Raw genomic sequence first — 19,515 nt, 5'->3', positions numbered from 1 at the left:
ATTCGTGGGCCCGTGCTTATACCGTTGCAATTGGCATGAGTAAAGGCAACAATATTTTTTTATTTATGTGATGATTATAAATTTCTATTAAGGTCAATGACAGAGATCATTCAACTAGAAGTTACATCTCAAACAAGCTCAATAAAGCAAATCTGCTTGTTAGCTCTACGTGACAAACTAATGCATATAATTTACCAATGTGAAATTCACTATCTGCAACTGCTTCGTAGTAGGAGATGGGAAACAATCTCTTAGAATCCCGGATTGACACAGCAACCTTTGTCCAGTCGTATTCAGGGAACTTCTTTGCGAGCAGAAAATACCATGAATTGGAACAAAACTGAAAGGGAAATCATTGTACATCTGAATTCTAACTCTGCTGCGAATCTTGATGAGAGCATATTTACCAGGGAAAATGAGGAAACAAGGCTTCAACTCTCTGGCCAAAAATAAAAAATTAAACATGTTAGTTTATCATACATGGGAAGCAACATGAAAGTATTCGATAGAGAAACACCACCAGACACGATGATAAAGGCTCGTCTATCACCTAGAATCAATTAAGGTTCAGTTGGTAAATCTATCACCTTTACAAAAATGATTACCAGTTATAGAAACTGAATTTATCAAAGCATTTTCCTTATCTCTCAAAAAAGTTCAAGGGGCAATGTCCTTCAGTGTTCATTTTTGGAGCTAACACAAAATATATCAGTTTTTTTTTTTGGACAACACTAAGAATTCGGACTGAAGCAATGCTAGAGCTCTCCTAAGCTACAGAATACCATTGGAGAATTTTCCATAATAGATGAAAACTTGGTGGAAGAACAGCATGTGGAACTACATAGAGAACAAAATTAGAGAGAAAACTGTATTTTGTTCACTACTTTACAAATTTGTTTGGTACTATATTTTTTACCTTCTAAAACTTGTAGGGATGGTATAGAAATAGAAGGTACATGCTCCCTCCACTATTAGCTGAGTTTTCTTGGTAGATGTATAAGGCAAGCATAAAAATTTCTTATTGGATTTCCAGCATCAATGAAATACTAACTTCTTGATCAAATTTACTCTGATAATTTTTCATCAAATTATGATTTTATTTTATATGTACCTAGCATAAAATAAATTCTACTACATTTACGCTTTCTAGTATACTTGTTCAATCTTGCTTGTCTTAACTGATCAGGTTGTTTTAGTCACTAAAATATCCCTTTCCATTGTTTTTTATACAAAACCAACAGTGCATCTCATGTTGCATTGGAAGACCACTTCACATGCAACTTAACATCTATATATGTACGTATGCACATGCATATGTATATAGCCTGGGTCTTCTATTTATTGCAGTTTCATGTCAAAAGGAAAACAGATTTTTTTTAAGGAAAAAAAAAAACTTCAAACTGCCGTCCATATCACTTTCATAAGAGATAACAACATGAATTAGCTTATCTGAGGGCAAAGTGCAACTCATGGCTTCTTGGAAATGTTTGGTTATTTGAGTCATCCATATTGGAACACTCCTCTGAAATCTAAATCTTTCATTGCTCAAAAAGGCCAATGATCTCCTACAAAACCAAAATTATATTATATTATAAAAAATTAGGGAAAATGATCAAAGCCAGCTCATTGAATCTCATTATTAGAATATCTCAAAATAAAAGTAGGTTGACTAGTAATCCAGGTCAATCAATCAGTAACATGCTAGCATGCTCTTTCTTTTTTTCCCTTCTTTTTTTTGATAATCTAAATGTCCAGGCTTTTCCCAACTAATCTTGGAGGTAGATGACCTTCCCTCCTAGTTCGCCTATTAAGTAAATTCGGAGCACAACTTATGTACACTTGATGCCGAGCTTCATAATATTCGTCTCTATTGGAATTCGAACTCTGGTCCTTTTATTTGTTCTCGTAAGTATTTTACCACTGCACCACACCTGTGGGGATGCTAGCATGCTCTTATTGTTTCAACTAGGGTTAGCTCTAGTTCAGTTGGCACAATTTGGGTGACATACAATAACATTTACAACTAAATCATCAATTTCCATATCATTCCAAGAGAATAGGGAACACCTACACCTTTAAGAGATAAGATGCAGCTTCATATAGGATTGTAAAATAATTATTCAATGTTCGTCTATGTACATCCAACCTGACTAATTTTTCAAGTGAACAATGCCAACAAATTTGTGGATCCTGACTATTTGAGGCATGCTACATGAATCCTTATGAATCTTGTTCCATTGCGGTCTATATAAAACCGCATCTCTAGTAATAGTCATGATTTAGATCACTCTCAATTTTAATTGTGTTATACAGAGCTAACATTTTGCACCCAGACCCCTGGCATCTTCAACTCAACTTGTCTAACTATGATGTAAACCATGTTCAAAATCTTTAACTAGAAATATTTTTCAAAATATCAATGTATTTAAATGGAAAAAGAAATTTAAAAACAACATTTTTTTCTTGATGATCAATCTTTTTGAGTGTTTCCCCTATTCCTGAACATTTCCACTTTGTCCTTTTGAAGGGCCTATTTTCTATAAGCCTACATTAGGCATTCTTAAATTTAGGTCTATACAACAATGGCAAGAAGAATTAAAAGCCATCAAACTAACAAATTATATATTAAACTATTAAATATGTATTTTTCAAAGAAGTAGACAATGTTTGTTTCAGAAATGCAAATATACCAATACATATTTAAATATTTTCCAGGCATTAAGAAGTACAAAGAATCAATGTATCTATGCATATTATTTCAGAGTGGTATGTTCCTCTTACATAACAAGCAAAGAAAATTCATTTACTGTTAAGTTTAGAAAATTGAGATACCTGAATATGTTTGCTAATTCTTAGCATAATAACCACATGCAAAATCTTCAATTTCTTTGCCTGTGATGTCTAAGTCTGGATTTCCAATCCTGTAACTCAATGAACCAGTAACATCAAGGTCTGAAAATGATGATTGCCAAGTGGGGTTTCCGAAAACTGAATTATCACGATATACATTTTCATAGCTTGCTTCATATTCAAAACATGAAGTGGTAAGATTAGTGTTGGCCACAGGACGAGAGACACTTCTTTCAAAACTGCTTCCGCCTAAAACAATATTATCAGTACCAACACAACTTACATTGCCACCCCTAAAGCCTGAGAAACATCCCTCAATTTGAGATGAAATAGGAAGAGAGCTTGCCCAATTCAAGCTGCTATTGCTAAAGCTACCGAGGTTCTCACTCCCAGATGCCATGGAGGCACTTGCAGTTGCAGAATTAACAGTATGATTGAGTTCAGTGTTTCCCAATACATTTTGAGGTATCAAACTAAGAAGTGTATTTTGGTTAATACTACTATATGGAATTGGACTGTTAGACCTATTTAAATTCCTATTGCAGTAGGAGTTCAATTCCTGTCGATACTTGAGAATGCTATCGAGGTTTGCATTTCCTAAAATACTGGAGCTCAAAGTTGGATCATAATCAATTCCTACTCGGAAACTAGAGCCAAGGGAAGAGAGCCCATTCCTCCAAGTAGACAATGCTCTTAATTTGGTATCCATCTTCATACCATATCCACTGAATAAGCTTGGATTATTTCCCTGTTTATACCCAATAAGAAAACTATTTCCTTCTTGTGCACACCCACTAAGCAAACTATTCCCTCGATTCACACCATAATTATATCCATCAGTCTGCAACCGTGTGTTACGGCCAGGTGAAAGTTCTTTAGGCACAGCCCTCTTGACCTCTACCTTCTTACCATTCAGATCATGGAAAGAATTGATCAATACCTTATTCACAGCCTCCTCAGAGTCATAAGTAACGAAACCAAATCCCCTAGGTCGCTGAGTATTATGGTCATACATTACCACGGCATCTGTGATTGTCCCAAACTGATCAAAATAGTTCTTAAAACCATTCTCTGTTATTGTAGGTGGTAGGCCTCCAACAAATATTTTCCTTGTACGGCCAGGGCTAAGAGATCCACGGATACTGTTGTTGCTTCTATTAAGAATTTGCTGGTCTTCCCTCGGAACAGCTTTCTTCACATCCACCTAAGAGATTAATTAAGAACCACCATTTTAGCCAAAGCCTAAGCTCGAGAGACGATAACAACAATCTAGAACGCATTAAATCAGTAGAAAGGATTTAACTTACTATTCGACCGTCAATCGCATGCTTTTCCAGGACAACTCTTTCAGAAACGGCAGGGTAAGTAAACACGACAAACCCGAAGCCGCGAGCGCGGCCCGTGTTCCGATCCTTCATGATGACAACCTCCGCCACCTCTCCGAACTTGCTGAAGTGCTCCCTGAGGTCATCCTCATTGGTGTCCCACGAGATGCCGCCGATGAAGAGTTTTCGCGGATCCACCGCCATTCTTTTCCTGCAAATTATCCACTAGACGAACCGTCGTCGTCATCGTCGACACCATACTGGCAATCCAGAAACTAGCCGAGAACTCGACGAAATTGAATCAGATAATTCAAACCGAAATATATCACGGAAAATCGGATCCAATGACGAGGGGAAAAAAAATCTTGGTCGATGAGCCTAACCACGCTAATCAATCGACAAGCAACCATCGTCTAGTCCTCTACCACAGCCCCGACAATAAGGCAACGAAACATCGGTACGAGACAAAAAGTACCAAAAAGGCGAAATCAATACCAATCAGACCACGAGAAAGCACTTCACGTCAGAATCAATCAGTCGAGTGACTTGACGATAGAATGAGGGAGGAAGCGGCTTACCGATCAGGAACAGGAAAGCATCAGATGCGCAGGCGATCCGAAGAACGATCGACCGCCGCGATGTCGGAAGAAGAGGAGGAGGGTGAACGCGAAGGCATCACAAGGGAGCCTCCACCTCTCTCTCCTTCCTCTTCTCTCTCTTTTCCCTCTTCCCCTTCGTCTATTATTAACTTAAAACATGAGATTTCCAAACCATCACCGCTTCGTATCTTTCGGTAATTAAAAAAATCATAAAATATTACATTTTTGCATTTCCATTACCCATATTTCAGCAATTTCCAAAAGGCATCCTTTCTCGTTTCCTTTTTTGTATTTATCTAAAATGTATTCAGTTTCATAAAATTTATCATTTTAAACAAATACAAATATCATTGGAATAAGTTGTTTTGGTTGTCAATTAGTTTTATCGAAATTAATTCACTTTCTTTTTATTATTTTGGATAAATAAAAATACATGAAAGAAATATAAGTGTGTTGGAAATGATTTATTTTTGGACTAATAAAAATTTTATCTTTTTTTTCGATAATTTCGATTAGCTTTGACGATTAGCAAAGGAAAAATAAGAGCTATTCTTGTTGAGGAGGAAGAAGGATTAGAATTGTTTTTGATCGGTTGAAAAATAATAAAAGAAAAAGAAAAAATAAGGACTCTGAGTTTTTAATTTCTTAATCCATTTTAAATTTATTGAATCAGTTTAATTTACTTAAATTATCCAAATCTCCGATTCAGACGAATATACGATTTTGAAATTTTATTAATATTAATTATTATAAATGCTCATTATTAATCTTATTTACATGTAGTTTAGATTTTGATATTATCTTTCAAGATGTTTAATATCCATTAAATTTTGTAACAGACATTATAAGAAGGTATAAATTTAAAATATATATTTTTAATATTATTGATAAATTATAGTTTTTAAATACATATATTTCAATATAATATATATTAAAAATTACATTTTACATATATATATATATATATAATTTATATTACAACTCGAAAAATATTTTTTTAAAAAACATTTGAAATGATACATTTAAAAAAAATCTAAAATTTGTTATTACTTTTTATAATTATATTCAAAATTTTAAAATCATCTAGAAAAATTAAAATTAATTTAAAATTTGAGTGAAAAGAATTTAAATAAATTATCGATACAAATTTTAAAAATTTAAATTAAATATTTTTTAATTTTTTACTTTAACTTATTTATATTTTTATTTAATATAAAAAATAAGAAGAAGAATATAAATTTATGTATTATAATTATAATTAATATATAAAATCCCTAATCGGGATTTAGGGTTTAGAGATTTCTTCGTACGCCCATTCGATTTTCTCAACGAAGTCACTGCCGCCTCCTCTCCGCCGCCCTCCGCCCTCCGCCCTCCGCCCGCAGCTCGATTGTGTTGCTTCGAGGTAAGTTTTACGACTACTCGATTTGATTCCTTCTGTTCTCGCATGCTGTCGGCACAACCGGTGCCGTGCCGGAACAATACATGCCTCCTATTTTGGGCGGCATGGGTCAGCACTTGTAACTATGATTTGTATTCCACCAACGAGGTGATTGAGGTTCTAGAGGTAATCCAAAATAATAGGGAGATTTTTTTGGTTGAAATTAGAAGTGTTATTGATAAGAACGGATCAAAATGAATTATTGTGGAGGGTTATCTAGAGTGTAGCAGTGTGAATGTTGATTCCTAGGGACAATCATTTTTATTATTCTTAAATGATTAACTACGATGATATTAGTAGGGGGATACTGTGGGAGCTTTGGTTTGGAGAATTAATTCCAGTTTGTGATTGGTTGACTTGAGGTTATGCTTGAGGATAATTTTGTTAAATAGATAAATTAAATTGTTGAATGAGGTTTGAGTTGTCTTAATTGGGAGTTATGAATAATGTGGTAACTTCAAGGTTTGAGTTGGCTTGTGGATGTAATAAAGAGGGTGATCCTAGATAGTTATACAAAACAAGTTGTCTCGCGGGTTTGACTTGATGTACCATACCTTATGAAGAACCCAATTTATCTTGTTCTATTTGTATGCGTTCTATGTGCCTGAGTTGTTCTACTGTCTTTGTATTTCTATCACTTTCTTTATTCATAATATTAAATTTTGATAATTTTCCAACATGAGATTTGATGATGTATATTCATGTAGTTATATGATAATAATATCTTATATGATACTATACTTTTTTTGTGTAGCTAGCTCTTTATGCAGGTTATTATATAGTTTTTTTTTCCATATGGTTTAGCATACAATAATTTAGTCAAATATGGTTTTTTTGGATGGATAATATGTTGCAGTTGTTTTTTGTAGTTAGAGTTAGATGCATCTATATAGGCAAGTAGTTAAGCTTATGGTTGTAGGATAAGATATGATGGTCTGAAAACATAACCTAACCTAACACTAATAATGGATGATCTATATGCAAATGAGGCCTTTATTGGATGACAACTATTGTGGTTGAGGTTTCAGTTCATGTTGATTTTAGTGTGGATGAGGCCTTTGACCCATTAAATTGACCACTTGACCATTTAGCAGTTACATCAATCCTTTCACCTCTATAGTGCATTGACCAACTAACAAGTGTGATATATTGCACCTAATGTGGTGGGACTACCTTAATAGTATATGATTTTGTACTTTTACCTATTTTTATTTCATCATCTAATTGATGATTATGATATATTCTTGCGAACCTTGCTGTTGGTAAAGCTTATCTTATTCCTATGTTTATGTCCCCCTTTTATCTATTTTGCATATATGCGCTCACTTTCCCTATGTTGTGTCTAGTTTTAGGTTACTTATTGAGTTGGTTGCTCTATATGTTCAGGGACGATTGTTGTTTTCTCGATTGAAATATAGATTTCTTTGTCTGAGTTAGCTCTACGTTAGGTGTGCCAAGGAAAGTTTGTCTTTTGGTATATTTGACCTCAGGTAGGGTGTGAGACTCTAGGTTCCAATAGTAAGTCTACAAAATAGTTCCTTTTTGTTTCTCACTGCTGTGTTTTAAATTTGTAAATAATACTCTTTAATTTCAAACGGATATAAAAATATTTGGACAAAAAGTTCAAGTAGTTAAGAGAAAAATTATATATATATATATATATATATAAATATATATATATAAAGTTTTTAGTTTGAATGGGAGTTTTGGTGCAATGGTAAAATTATATCTTGTGACCTAGTGGTCAAGAGTTTGAGTTGTAAAGGTTGTGTACAATAAATCCAATGTGATTCGACTCTTCTCCGAGATCTCGCATTGGTGAGAACTTCATGCATTGGACTGCTCTTATAAATTTTTTAGTTCCATTATTGTCATATCTTAATTCAAATAAATTTTGAGCTGTAAAATTTTGATTCTAGAAGTATGCATATTTTGTATTGAAAAATTTTAGTGACATTTAGTGCTCAATTCAGGAAAAACTTACACTATTGAGGAGACACATGAACCACCAACGACCTTCTAAGTGGCATGGTGTCCCAATTGTCCGTCCCTTTCTTGGATTCTCTTCCTTTGCTCGTACTATTTTATTCAGCTGCTCTGCCCCTGCTTATTCGTGTTCCACCTTCACTAAGCCACCAGGTTTCGTCACTTCTTCCCTCTTTTTGTCTTTTCCATTTCTTCTTCTAACATCATCTCATTTTCTAAGACTCCATTCCTGAGCTGAAAGCCACTAAATGTCTTGAACATGTCAAATTCGAAGAAGTGGATGAAGACGAGGAACAAGAAGTAAGAGGACTGCCTCCACACGTTTTATACATCCTAATTTATTATGATTTAGAGCTAATACTTGATATTGCCTATGCTTGGGTAAGGTTGATATGGTACATGCAGATTTTGGGTTCTTTGACCCCAAGCTGGAGGATTTCAGTGGGGTGAAGCTCCTTCTTCACAATTACCTTGACAACAAGCCATGGGACCTCAGTGGTTTTGTGGATTTGATCTTGGAGCAGACAACTGTTGGTACAGTTGTCAAATTGGATGAGCAAGATGAAGTAGGACATGCAGATGATGATGATGCTGGTCCTTTTGGTGTTATCAGTGTTATTAATCTGCAAAGATACCAGGTCATTTTTAGTAAACCTATGTTACCTTTTGCTTTGCTCATTTTTTGTACTGCAATCTGAAGTTTTATTACTCCCAGCATCACAGATGCATTAAGGAACTCAAAGAATTCTTGCTTGAAGCATGTACTGAGGAAGCCACAAAGAAAAAGCTGAAGACATATTTGGAACGACATGCAGGTGATGTGGGCCTGTTAATTTCTCAACGGTTTGTCAACTCCCCCTACCAGTTAGTGCCTCCATTGTATGATGCATTGTTTGATGAGATAGCATGGGCAACTGAAGATGAGGTTAAGCAACAAACGGCTGTACATTTTTTTGAAATAGCTTTAAAGTTGCATTTGTCTTTTTGTTATTTATACTTCTACTTGTTTCTTTCAGCCAACGCAGGAGCTTAGGGACTCCTTCTGTTTCAAGTATTATGTGTTGATTACTAGAATTTTTGAGGTAGATTGATTGCCTTGCTTTTGAACATAAAGATTGATTGTCGTGTTAGTTTGCATTATCATTTTTGGTGGTTGGTCGTTAATAATTGTAGCCAAGATAAAGAACAATTAGTGTGTTTTTTCTCATGAAGTAGTAACAGCCATGGTCATTGTAAGTGATGCCTCACAAGTCTGTACAACCCACTATTTTTTTTTATCTTCTCAGTAGCCATATGTTTTCGTTCATGCTAGTTCTAGAATAATTTTTAGATTCCTTTTTTGTTCTCAACCTCAGAGCAAAACCATCAAACAAAGCAAGGCAAACATGAAGGGTGATGTTGATTTTACAGACTCTATAATATATGTCAAGCCAGAGGACGAGATTTTTCAAGAGGTACTATGGAAGTAAGTTAAATTGCAAAGCTTACTGCTAAAATCTCTCACACTCTTTCTTTCTCGATTTCAGCTGAGCTCACTTTCATTTACTTTTGCTTTGCGTGCTGTGAGGCCATCCCCTAGTGAGGTATGTGTGGTGTTTCCTTGTGTAGATCCATTACTCATTTCTTACTAAGCATTTGTATGTTAACAATATGAAAATGTTTTCAATGTTTATAACTTATTGGCATTTGGTGGATATATGCTACTCTACATTCCATATTGGCATTCACATTTTTATCTTATGATATCTAGCAATCAGTTAATATTATGCAATGTATTTGTGACAACCAAATTTAATAAACTTTGCTCTCTGTCTTTTAAGTGTCTTATTGCAACTTACATTATATTTTAACTTAAATTAAATTGTTCTAATAAAAGGACACTGGATCAATTATCTTATTTTTTATTTAAATTTGGGAATCTATGAAATATGCTAGACAGAGATTTCAATGTAACATATTTAGAAATGCCTTCTTCAAGTTCAAAGCAAAGCTTGAGAACTAAAGAAATAGCCAACAGAATTTTGCTTTGTTTTCATGAATGTCTATGATCATCCATTGGCATTATGTTGTTTGATTTAATTTGCTGATACTGAAAGTTGTTCGATACTACAGATGAAGAACTACAAGGAGAAGGGGCTGGTCATGGTTATAGATGCTAGCCAAGTTTCTAAGTTTCGAGAGAAGTTAAAGTGTCTACTGGCTGAAAGTTGACACTTGCAATCACTAGGCCTATAATTTTGGCACTAAGTTTAGCATGGCAAATCAGTTGAAGATTTTTGTTGCCGAGATCGACATCACACTCCTTTTGCCTCTCGTCGACTTCTCGTTTTTCCTGAAGCTTCTCGCCGAGTAACGTGGATAAGATTAAATACAATTTGATAAGATAATCTGTTTTGATTGGATTTGAAATATGAACAATAGATAGAACTTAATATTATGTTCTTGTGCATTAGAAACATAAGATCCAATGGTTTTGAGACCTTATCACGGTCCTAAATATTAGTTTTTTGATAATTTTGACTTAGAGTTCTTTATGCTCCAAGTTGTTTCCTTATAATTCTCATTAAAGTGAGTTTATTTGAAGTGAATGCAATGAATTTATTCAGAATCAATTCCTGAAGCTCAAAAGGTAAACAAAAACCACAAAACAAAAACTGGGGAGGAATAATGTGTTTGAATGGACTCAAACCTACCAAGTAAAAGAAAAAAAAGAATATTAACACAAATAAAATAAATTTGACATGCATTAACTTATTTCTTAAATAGTTAATTTAAATATATTAAAGCTATTTTAAAAAATAAACATAAAGTACATGGTTCAATTGATGATTGCAAAGGTCTGTAAAGGAAAGTATATGATATTTTAGCTTTTAGTAATTACTTAGAAAAAATTCCATTATTTATTTTATACAAGAAAACATTTCAAATTAAAAAATAGGAAAAAATAAAGTATTTAAATAGAAGTTTAATAGATTTTTTAATCTAAAATTATTCAGCTAGACGTTAATACCTTCTAGGCTTCTACACGTTTCTGCGGCGTGTTCTCTGATCTAAATGCTGGTCAACGGATGTACTTTGAAGACTGGTCAACGCGTGCTTGATTCTGAAATGAGATGTACAAAAATATTACTACGGAAGATTCTCTCCAAGAATAATTGCTGAGAAGATCGTCGAATTTCAATGTTTTATTCCTATTTCTGGATCATAGGGCCACGTGGGAACCATGGACCGTACGATCTTCTGTTGATATGGTTAGTACTTGGATGGGATCCCAGTTGGCGAACTTTTTATGGCGTCTCCGAGTCGGCTCCAATTTCTTCGCACCGCGTTATTGCGAGCGACCTTTTAAGGGAGTTGTCTGGTTCGTTTCTTTGATCTCAACTCTTCGAAGACGAGGCTAATGGAATCGAGGGAGATCGCCACCCCCAATGTTCAATCTTTTTACCAGACAGAGATCAACTGGGACCAGTAAAGTTTCTGTTCCTTCCCTTTCGAAATTGTTGTCTTTTTCATTCCTTTTCGTGTTTGATCTTGTTGCGGCATCAGACTTATTTTCCTCAATGTTTGGTTGCATAATCTCAGTTGTTTATTTTTTATTATTTCCTAGCGAGATCTGGATTTTTTTCCCCTTTCCAACTTGCTGTGTCGGTGCTTTCTGTTTTGCCTAATTGTTCTTCAAATTCTAGGTTTGTTAATTTAGGTTATTTGCCTGGCGCGCTTTGTGCTTTCGACTGCAGCCGCTTTTGCTATTGCTGATGATTTCAGATTTCTAATTTGCAACTGGAAGTGGAAAATACCACACCTCATTGCTTTGTAATGTACTCAATCTGAGAGTGAGTGTTTGACTAAATTGAGTTTATAACAAACGAATTTGAAGACAAGGAACAACAAGAGGTTTCGTTAGTTTGTCTTCCAATTGACTTGTTCTTGCATGCAAATATCATTGTGTTCAGTTGTATGGCTCTTTGACTATCAGAATAAATGGGAGTATGAGGATGTGACACTCATCTTATTGAGTAGATGATGCCATCAAATTTCTTTGGAGACGATGTTGGCAATGATACGATATTCAACTTTTAGGGATACAATTATCAGTTTCATACTTTTCCGATATATGGTTTGATGACATACCTGAGGAAGACACACATGGACTAATGAGCTAAGAACTTAGTTAGTTCTTGTGGTGGAGTGAGAACACAATGAGAACGATCAAAAGCATGAAGGTGAGAATAAATAGAGTATAACTTGAGAAATAGTATCCATGTCTAGAACTGATGAGGGAAACCTATTAACTAGATAGGCAATGCTTACAATAGCTTCTCCTTAAAATTCTGTAGGGATAGAAGTAGGTAGAAGCATAGCTCTAGAGGTCTCAATTATGTGCCCATGTTTGTGTTCAATAACTATATTTGGTTGGAGAGTAGAGGCATGAACGTTGAGTTCAGGTATCTTCGTGTTTTAGAACGGTTTTGAAGTCATTAAATAGGCTCCACTAGGATCCATGCATTAGATTTTCATATGGGTGGAGAACTTACTGACAACCATTTTTACAAAAGACTGATAAAGTTTGAAAACTGGAAAATGTGATTTAAGAAGAAAGACCTATGTAGACCGAGTGAAGTCAACAAATAAAGCATAATAAAGGAATTCAACTTTTGTTGACCTCATATATCAGAATGAACAGTATCAGAAAAAAAAATAGAGAAGTAGATATATTTTTATAAATTGACAAAGTAGTAATTTTCCAAGTTGACAATCTGACAATTATATTCACTACAACGTATATGACCAAGAGAACCATCATTGGTAATTTAATCATAAGTGGATAGTGGATTCAGCGGTAGCAAAATGATATGCTGAAGAAAGGTTTTCCTCATTTTGAATGTTTCAAGTTGTTTGGCCATCCATTTTATTTCCTGGCCATCCATTTTTCTGTTTAATCTGAAATAATTGATCTTCTTGCATTAACAGGTTTGTTTGATCAGAGCTTCAATTGTCTGACACTTAGTTGTTATATCCATGTGAAGATTGAGATAATTCCATGAAATTTTCTTTTATATTTCCCCTCAGGCTCCCTTCTTTCACAAAGAAATAATTTTCAGATTTCTAAAGCATATACAGGAAAATGACTTTTGTTCATGGAAAATTGTTTTCCTAAAAAAAAACTTATATTTTCCATTGACCAAAAGAAAATTTTGGTTGACTAAATATTTCATATTTTCCATTGACCATGATTTTCCAATTAGTTTAATTATCATTTTGTGCTTGTTATTTGCCTCTAATTCACAACTCATCAGTTAGATAAATCTTAATTACTAAACTTTTCCTATTGCAGGCTCAACAAAACTAAGTTCTATGTTGTAGGAGCAGGAATTTTTAGTGGTGTTACATTGGCTTTGTATCCGCTTTCTCTTGTAAAGACCAGGATGCAGGTTGCTTCAAACGATGTTCTCAAGAACAATGCATTTTCGACTTTCAGAAATATTCTGAAGGTAGATGGTGTACCTGGTCTTTACAGGGGCTTTGGCACCGTTATTACTGGAGCTATTCCTGCTAGGATTGTTTTCCTCACTTCTCTGGAAACAATAAAAGCGGCTTCATTGAAATTGGTTGAACCATTTAAGCTCTCTGAACCTGTTCAAGCTGCTATATCAAATGGCATTGCTGGCATGTCAGCATCTCTATGCTCCCAGGCTGTGTTTGTTCCTGTTGATGTGGTATGCTAGTTCTTATGTTAGTAGACTTTCTTAAATCCACCAAGAAGTTTGTCACCCAAGATTACCTGCTCACGTTTGAGTTTCAGTTAGTGACATTTTAAACTATTACTATTTGACATTGCGCATGCTTTTCTCAAGTACATATTGTATCTGGCTAAAACCAAAATAAACCAAGAAGTAGAGGATATTAATGAATTTAAGATGTACGATTTTATTCCTCTTAGATCGGTTGCATGTTTTGGCCTTGTCAGATGTTTCTGAAAAATAACATACTGGTTTTGATTTTTTGTACCAATCAAAGGCTCATATCAAATTTCATCTTGCAAGATAGTCTGATTAGGAACTGATGGTGTTGCATATATGTGATTTGGGCAACTTAAATTTGTGGGCATGATTTAGGAAATAAGTAGAGCGAGTTTTGTGATTTGAGAAATTTGCCTGCGCAGTAAATTAATTTTACCAAGAGGAAAGGCTTGACACCATAGTCAGGTTGCTCCTTCAAACTGTGCCCAGATTTTAGTTACAAATTCTCTTTTCTTATAGCTTAAAGATATTGCTCTTTATCCATTCTCCATTGACATTCTTCATGGCCTGCAGTGTAGGATATGAAAGAGAACTTTATCCTATAGCCTGCCCTGCTCTAGAGATTACGTGGGGATGGAAATGCCCTCCCTGCCATATCCCATGTCATCTCTACTTCCCTTTAAATTATCTTTCTAAATGTATTCCTTCATCTTTTCTTCCCACCATTTTGCCTTCAAGTGAATAGGATCTTAGATTATAGTTCCTTTTGGATGTGCTCTAGCTTTATTTGGGTTCTTTTAATCTTACAGTTCAGTCCATTCTAAGGTTTATGGTTACAAGCTATTTTTGAGAACTTCATGTGACTTCATCTTCCTATTAATCTTGAGTTTCTTGATATCCTATGATTTATGAGGTGACAAAGAATAAACAGAAAGAACATTTTTTGTTCTCGTCTTTGATAAGGCTGTATTTTGTTAGGTTAGCCAAAGGTTGATGGTGCAAGGTTACTCTGGTTTCACGAAGTATAATGGAGGATTTGATGTCGTTCAACGCATTATTAAGACTGATGGAATCCGGGGACTTTACAGAGGATTTGGCCTGTCTGTTATTACATATTCTCCTTCTAGTGCTGTATGGTGGGCAAGTTATGGAACAAGCCAGCAAATCATGTGGAAGTAAGACGTTCCCTCATGTGAAAGCAAAGTTAAATTTCATTTATGTCAAAAAACTTGTAGATAGCAAATGTTGCTTGCTTTAAAATGTTGCATATTTAATTCATGCTTGGATATCCTATCAAGTGCAATTGGAATATTGGAGGAAAAGTTTTTGTATAAAACTCATTTATGTCAAAAAATTTGCAGATAGCAAATGCTACTTGCTTTAAATATATATGTTGCATATTTTTAATTCATGCTTGGATGTCCTATCAAGTGCAAATGGAATATTCAAAGGAAACGTTTTATGCATCTTCATTATGTTTCTGTATATTGTGCAATGGCCAATGCTGGTAAACAATAGGGATAGAACTTTGTATTGTGATGAATGATACTGTTGATGACTACGATTTTACTTTACATCTTGATCTTTACGACTATTTGATTCCCTGCTTTTAACAGACTTGAGAAAAGCCATGATTTGTGTCCAATCAGTGATTTTGACATTTTATCTTGCTTTTCATGTGATGTGTATAAGCTTTAGAACATCTTTCTATGAATGACAATGCTTTAGAACATCAACTAACAATGTGCCTTCTCTTCCTCAAACAATCTACAATCTTGCACATGTTCCCAATTGTTGATATTCCTGCCATGAATTGAGTAATTATGGTCCTTATAACTTCTTTGGTGGCAATATTGGGAGGTGTATATCTGCTTATAAGTTTGATGTTCTCACTTCTCTATATATACACACACCACATATTTAACATGTGATTAAATATTATATGGATGAGGTAAGTTTCAACTTACCTCCAAAAGGAATGGAAGAGCTTATTAGTTTGTCTGGCAGGTTGAAAATTTAATTATATCTATGATTATGTATAGACCCCCTCTTCCTTTAACCATATGCATACATTCTAGACATCAGTGCAATACATTTTTCATTTGTCTGGTTATTTTTTTGTATATTGTGCATTTTGCATGAATTATATACATATATTTTCTGTCATGCGCAGGCTCCTAAGTCATGGGAATGACAAGGCAAGTGTTCCTAGCCAGTGGAAGATTGTTTGTGTTCAAGCAGCTGGTGGTGTTATGGCAGGTGCTATGACATCTTGCATAACAACCCCTCTTGACACAATTAAGACGCGATTGCAGGTATTAATCTTCAAAGCAGATTTTTTTATAAAAAAATCTTGCTAATGGATACTAGAAAAGCTCAAAACTTGATTACATTTATAGTGCTTAATATAACTATAATTCAGCATCATATTGGTAGCACAGTTGGTCTACAGGATGATGCTAACGAAGAACTTGAAACATGAATGTGAAAAACGTTGTGAGATTCAAACCTTTCCAGTTATGCTATAAAGTTTGTTAGGTGATAGACATGGACAGTCCTTTACAGTTTGTCTCCACCAGGCAGACAAATTTACTTGTGACTAATTATAATTTACCATCCAATACAATCAACATCTACTGGAAGTTTGTTCCTACAGGTAGAGGCCTTTTTGGGGACCTGGATATTATTACTGTGCCATTGCTTGAGTGTGTTTGCTAGATCGATGGACATGCATCATCAGGTTGATATTAATTCATAAGAACTGATCCACTGTTCAGTTTTTAGCAGTATTGTGCAATCAACCAGCACGATATGACATGGCCTGTATGACCAACAAATATTATGTTGCAATCCACATTTAGGTTTTTAAGTTGTTTCTTGAACTTGCCTTTTTTGTTGTGTTCTGGTTAGTCATCTTCACTTGTTTTCTTCAAGTTATAACCAGAGTTATTCTCTTACAATACATATCATTGTGATCAAGTCAATGTAAACTATGCAATTCTATTTGAAATTCATACAACAGACCTCTGTGTAGCATATTCAGTGATCATCGATGCCCCCCCTGTGTAGCATCTTCTCTTCAGAAGCATGTCTTCATTTCATACATTGGCTTTCTCTGACAATGCATTTCTTTTCTTTTTATTTCTCATATGAAAATTATTCCACTATTTTTATGTTTTGTCTTTTTTGCAGGTTATGAACAATACGAATATGCAAAAACAAAATATAAGAGACGTTATCAAAAGATTGATTAGTGAAGATGGATGGAGAGGCTTTTATAGGGGATTAGGTCCAAGATTTTTGACCATGTCAGCATGGGGTAGCTCAATGATAGTTTCATACGAATATCTGAGTAAGAAGATTTTTTTCCTTCAGTTTTTTTTTTATCAAATTTAATTTAGCCCTGGAATTTTATGTTGGAGTATGCTACTACTAAGCCCTGGAGGAGCCAATTCTGCTTCTGTAGGATGTACTATTCTAATACTTTACAAAAAATCTTCTTGAATAATAGAATATACAGAAAATCTTAACTCCCTTCTTAATATTTATGCAAATTATCTAATGGAACAATGTATTACATGCACAACTTTGCAAACTTGTCTCGCTTGCGATGTTTTACTTATCCTGCATTTCTTTTTGTTTCAGAGAGGATCTGCCTCATAACCGGAGATATATCAGTTTCATCATCACGTTCGAATTAGTGAGTTACCATTTGTACCATAGAGAAACGGTTCGTCTCAGCAGTTAACATACTATGATCCTAATCTACATTGGTTAAATATTGAGATGCATTGCCAAGGCAGGTGGATGATCTGCAAGTCATTTGTGTACCCATCAAATTTCATTTGGCAGTAGTGAATAGTGATCAGTATCATTTCATGAAAGCTCAGTTCGACGGTACATCTGGGTTCGTCTTTTATTTCAGAGCACTCAGTTGACTGCCGTCCATTGTTGTACTTGTATCCAAGACCTATTGCTTCTTCTCATTTCCAATGTAATTCTTTTACTGCAAACAAAAAAAAAAAGATTCATAAAGTGTAATAAACAAAGTGTGATGTAGCCTTGCATTAAAGCAACACAACAATTTATTTACTAATAAAATATGTTGTACCATTTTGGACCAGGGAGGAGTTGTTTGATCATAGATAATTTAATATTTGATTAGTAGGACAAACATTATTAATATTATAAAGGGAATATGATGTAGTTAAGAATGCACAATGAGATTGTTTGATTGAGTTCTCCAGAAATATTTATCATGTGTTATTAGTGACAAGGCAACCTAAAACCTACTCTTACACATTATTTATAAAGCTAAAGAATACGTATCTTTTTAAGTAGGTGCTTACCTAATACCTAATTTTACATATAATTTTTGAATAAATGTATTCTCTGGTCGGCAATGCATAGAGATTGCACTTCTTCTTAAAAACGATGGAATCCGTCACCTTAGCGGTTCCACACGATCGATCCACGATCATTTATGAGGAAGTAAATCGAAAAACTGCAATTGGTCAGGACGCAAGAGGGTATTGTCTGACTTCGCCAGGATTCGAACTCTTGCCCTCTTCTGTAAGTCTGCTGCGTCGTAACCAACTCAGCTATGCCCCGGGGGCAGGGATTACACTTCGACCATTAGATTCATCGTATTTGAGTGCCATTTAATTGGTTTAGAATTTACTAATGAAAATGTACGACAATGTACGCTATGACATCGATATGAATATTAAATAATAAAAGTTACATATTAATTTTTATATTTTAATCATGATTAAATTATGTTCATTTGAAATATAATAAGTGTCATGTAGTCTATATCATTTGTTTTACTCATTAAAATATTAATTTAATTAAATTATCAATTAGAGAAATAAAATTAAAATAATATAAAATCATAATTATAACAATTAACAATTAATTTTTACATATTATAAAAACTATATGCTAGCTAGTACACGGTTAATCATATAATCTTCAATTAAAATCCAGTAAGTATTATAGAATCTTCATTATTTATTTGATATATTGAAATATTATTTTAATCAGATTATCATTTAGAAAAATAAAATTAAAATAATATAAAATTACTATTATAGAAGTTAGTAATAAATTTTTACAACATATAAAAGTTAATTATTAACTTCTATATGATCAATCAAATATACGATGATTTTGCAAATGATTGCCCAAAAAAGTTTTAATTGCTCACTGATCGAATTCAATTAACCCCATAAAGAAGTACAAAGCGAGTACAGGCCTTTTAAGATTCAATATAAAATTTACTTGATCACCAGATCACGTGCAAATCCAGGACGATATTCATATTCTTGGCGTCGTCTCTATAAAGGAACACGAAAAGGCTCCCCACTTGTTTTTCCTTTGGAAAAAGTCTAATTCGCCCCTCAAGTTTATTTTCCTTTCAAACATTTGGTGCTCAAATTTGATTCCTTCTACTGTTTCGCTAAAAAGGAGCTTCATAGAATCATAGTTCAAACTTGGGAAAATTCAATGGCCAAAATGTAAATTTCAGTCCTCGCACCGGTCGTCGATTATGCACCCTGTTCGTCAGTGTC

The 19,515-nt window shown here is 34.2% G+C and overlaps 3 protein-coding genes across 4 annotated transcripts; 2 read left to right on the top strand and 1 right to left on the bottom strand.

The window, feature by feature from the left end:
• Nucleotides 1–80: 80 nt before the first annotated feature.
• Nucleotides 81–4,848, bottom strand: LOC141822026 (uncharacterized). 2 transcript variants are annotated; one of them, XR_012601231.1, is made up of 5 exons: nucleotides 4,754–4,848; nucleotides 4,158–4,386; nucleotides 2,833–4,054; nucleotides 1,436–1,565; nucleotides 81–439 (listed from the first exon to the last, which is right to left on the bottom strand). XR_012601231.1 is itself a non-coding variant. In XM_074709436.1 (4 exons), the coding sequence occupies exons 2-3, from the start codon at nucleotides 4,377–4,379 to the stop codon at nucleotides 2,846–2,848; spliced, it is 1,431 nt and encodes a 476-aa protein (XP_074565537.1). In that variant the 5' UTR covers nucleotides 4,380–4,386; nucleotides 4,754–4,848; the 3' UTR covers nucleotides 81–439; nucleotides 2,833–2,845. The 2 variants fall into 2 exon arrangements, 1 of the variants encoding a protein (XP_074565537.1); XM_074709436.1 differs by lacking the exon at nucleotides 1,436–1,565.
• A 1,285-nt stretch (nucleotides 4,849–6,133) lies between these two features.
• On the top strand, nucleotides 6,134–10,681 carry LOC141822065 (protein BCCIP homolog). Its single transcript, XM_074709483.1, has 9 exons — nucleotides 6,134–6,179; nucleotides 8,189–8,354; nucleotides 8,422–8,501; nucleotides 8,588–8,839; nucleotides 8,917–9,126; nucleotides 9,218–9,283; nucleotides 9,557–9,655; nucleotides 9,728–9,784; nucleotides 10,314–10,681. The coding sequence occupies exons 2-9, from the start codon at nucleotides 8,216–8,218 to the stop codon at nucleotides 10,410–10,412; spliced, it is 1,002 nt and encodes a 333-aa protein (XP_074565584.1). The 5' UTR covers nucleotides 6,134–6,179; nucleotides 8,189–8,215; the 3' UTR covers nucleotides 10,413–10,681.
• Nucleotides 10,682–11,539: 858 nt separating this feature from the next.
• Nucleotides 11,540–18,057, top strand: LOC141821364 (uncharacterized). Its single transcript, XM_074708789.1, has 6 exons — nucleotides 11,540–11,669; nucleotides 13,537–13,918; nucleotides 14,921–15,117; nucleotides 16,116–16,257; nucleotides 17,135–17,294; nucleotides 17,588–18,057. The coding sequence occupies exons 1-6, from the start codon at nucleotides 11,602–11,604 to the stop codon at nucleotides 17,641–17,643; spliced, it is 1,005 nt and encodes a 334-aa protein (XP_074564890.1). The 5' UTR covers nucleotides 11,540–11,601; the 3' UTR covers nucleotides 17,644–18,057.
• The last annotated feature ends 1,458 nt before the right edge of the window (nucleotides 18,058–19,515 follow it).

The sequence above is a fragment of the Curcuma longa genome, chromosome 2, assembly GCF_044706935.1.
Source record: "Curcuma longa cultivar G26 ecotype Majalengka, Jawa Barat chromosome 2, ITB_CL_G26_1.1, whole genome shotgun sequence".
In the NCBI taxonomy this organism is placed as follows: Eukaryota; Viridiplantae; Streptophyta; class Magnoliopsida; order Zingiberales; family Zingiberaceae; genus Curcuma; species Curcuma longa.
This window is presented reverse-complemented; position numbering and strand designations above follow the sequence as displayed.

Bases quoted from the DNA above. Each gene is read 5' to 3' on its own strand.
- LOC141821364 (XM_074708789.1), top strand. From the start codon at position 11,602: ATGGAATCGAGGGAGATCGCCACCCCCAATGTTCAATCTTTTTACCAG. The intron at 11,670-13,536 runs GTAAAGTTTCTG...TTCCTATTGCAG, and splicing joins ACAGAGATCAACTGGGACCA to GCTCAACAAAACTAAGTTCT. The intron at 13,919-14,920 runs GTATGCTAGTTC...GTATTTTGTTAG, and splicing joins TGTTTGTTCCTGTTGATGTG to GTTAGCCAAAGGTTGATGGT.
- LOC141822026 (XM_074709436.1), bottom strand. From the start codon at position 4,379: ATGGCGGTGGATCCGCGAAAACTCTTCATCGGCGGCATCTCGTGGGAC. The intron at 4,055-4,157 runs GTAAGTTAAATC...TTAATCTCTTAG, and splicing joins ATGCGATTGACGGTCGAATA to GTGGATGTGAAGAAAGCTGT.
- LOC141822065 (XM_074709483.1), top strand. From the start codon at position 8,216: ATGAACCACCAACGACCTTCTAAGTGGCATGGTGTCCCAATTGTCCGT. The intron at 9,127-9,217 runs GTTAAGCAACAA...TGTTTCTTTCAG, and splicing joins CATGGGCAACTGAAGATGAG to CCAACGCAGGAGCTTAGGGA. The intron at 9,785-10,313 runs GTATGTGTGGTG...TCGATACTACAG, and splicing joins TGAGGCCATCCCCTAGTGAG to ATGAAGAACTACAAGGAGAA.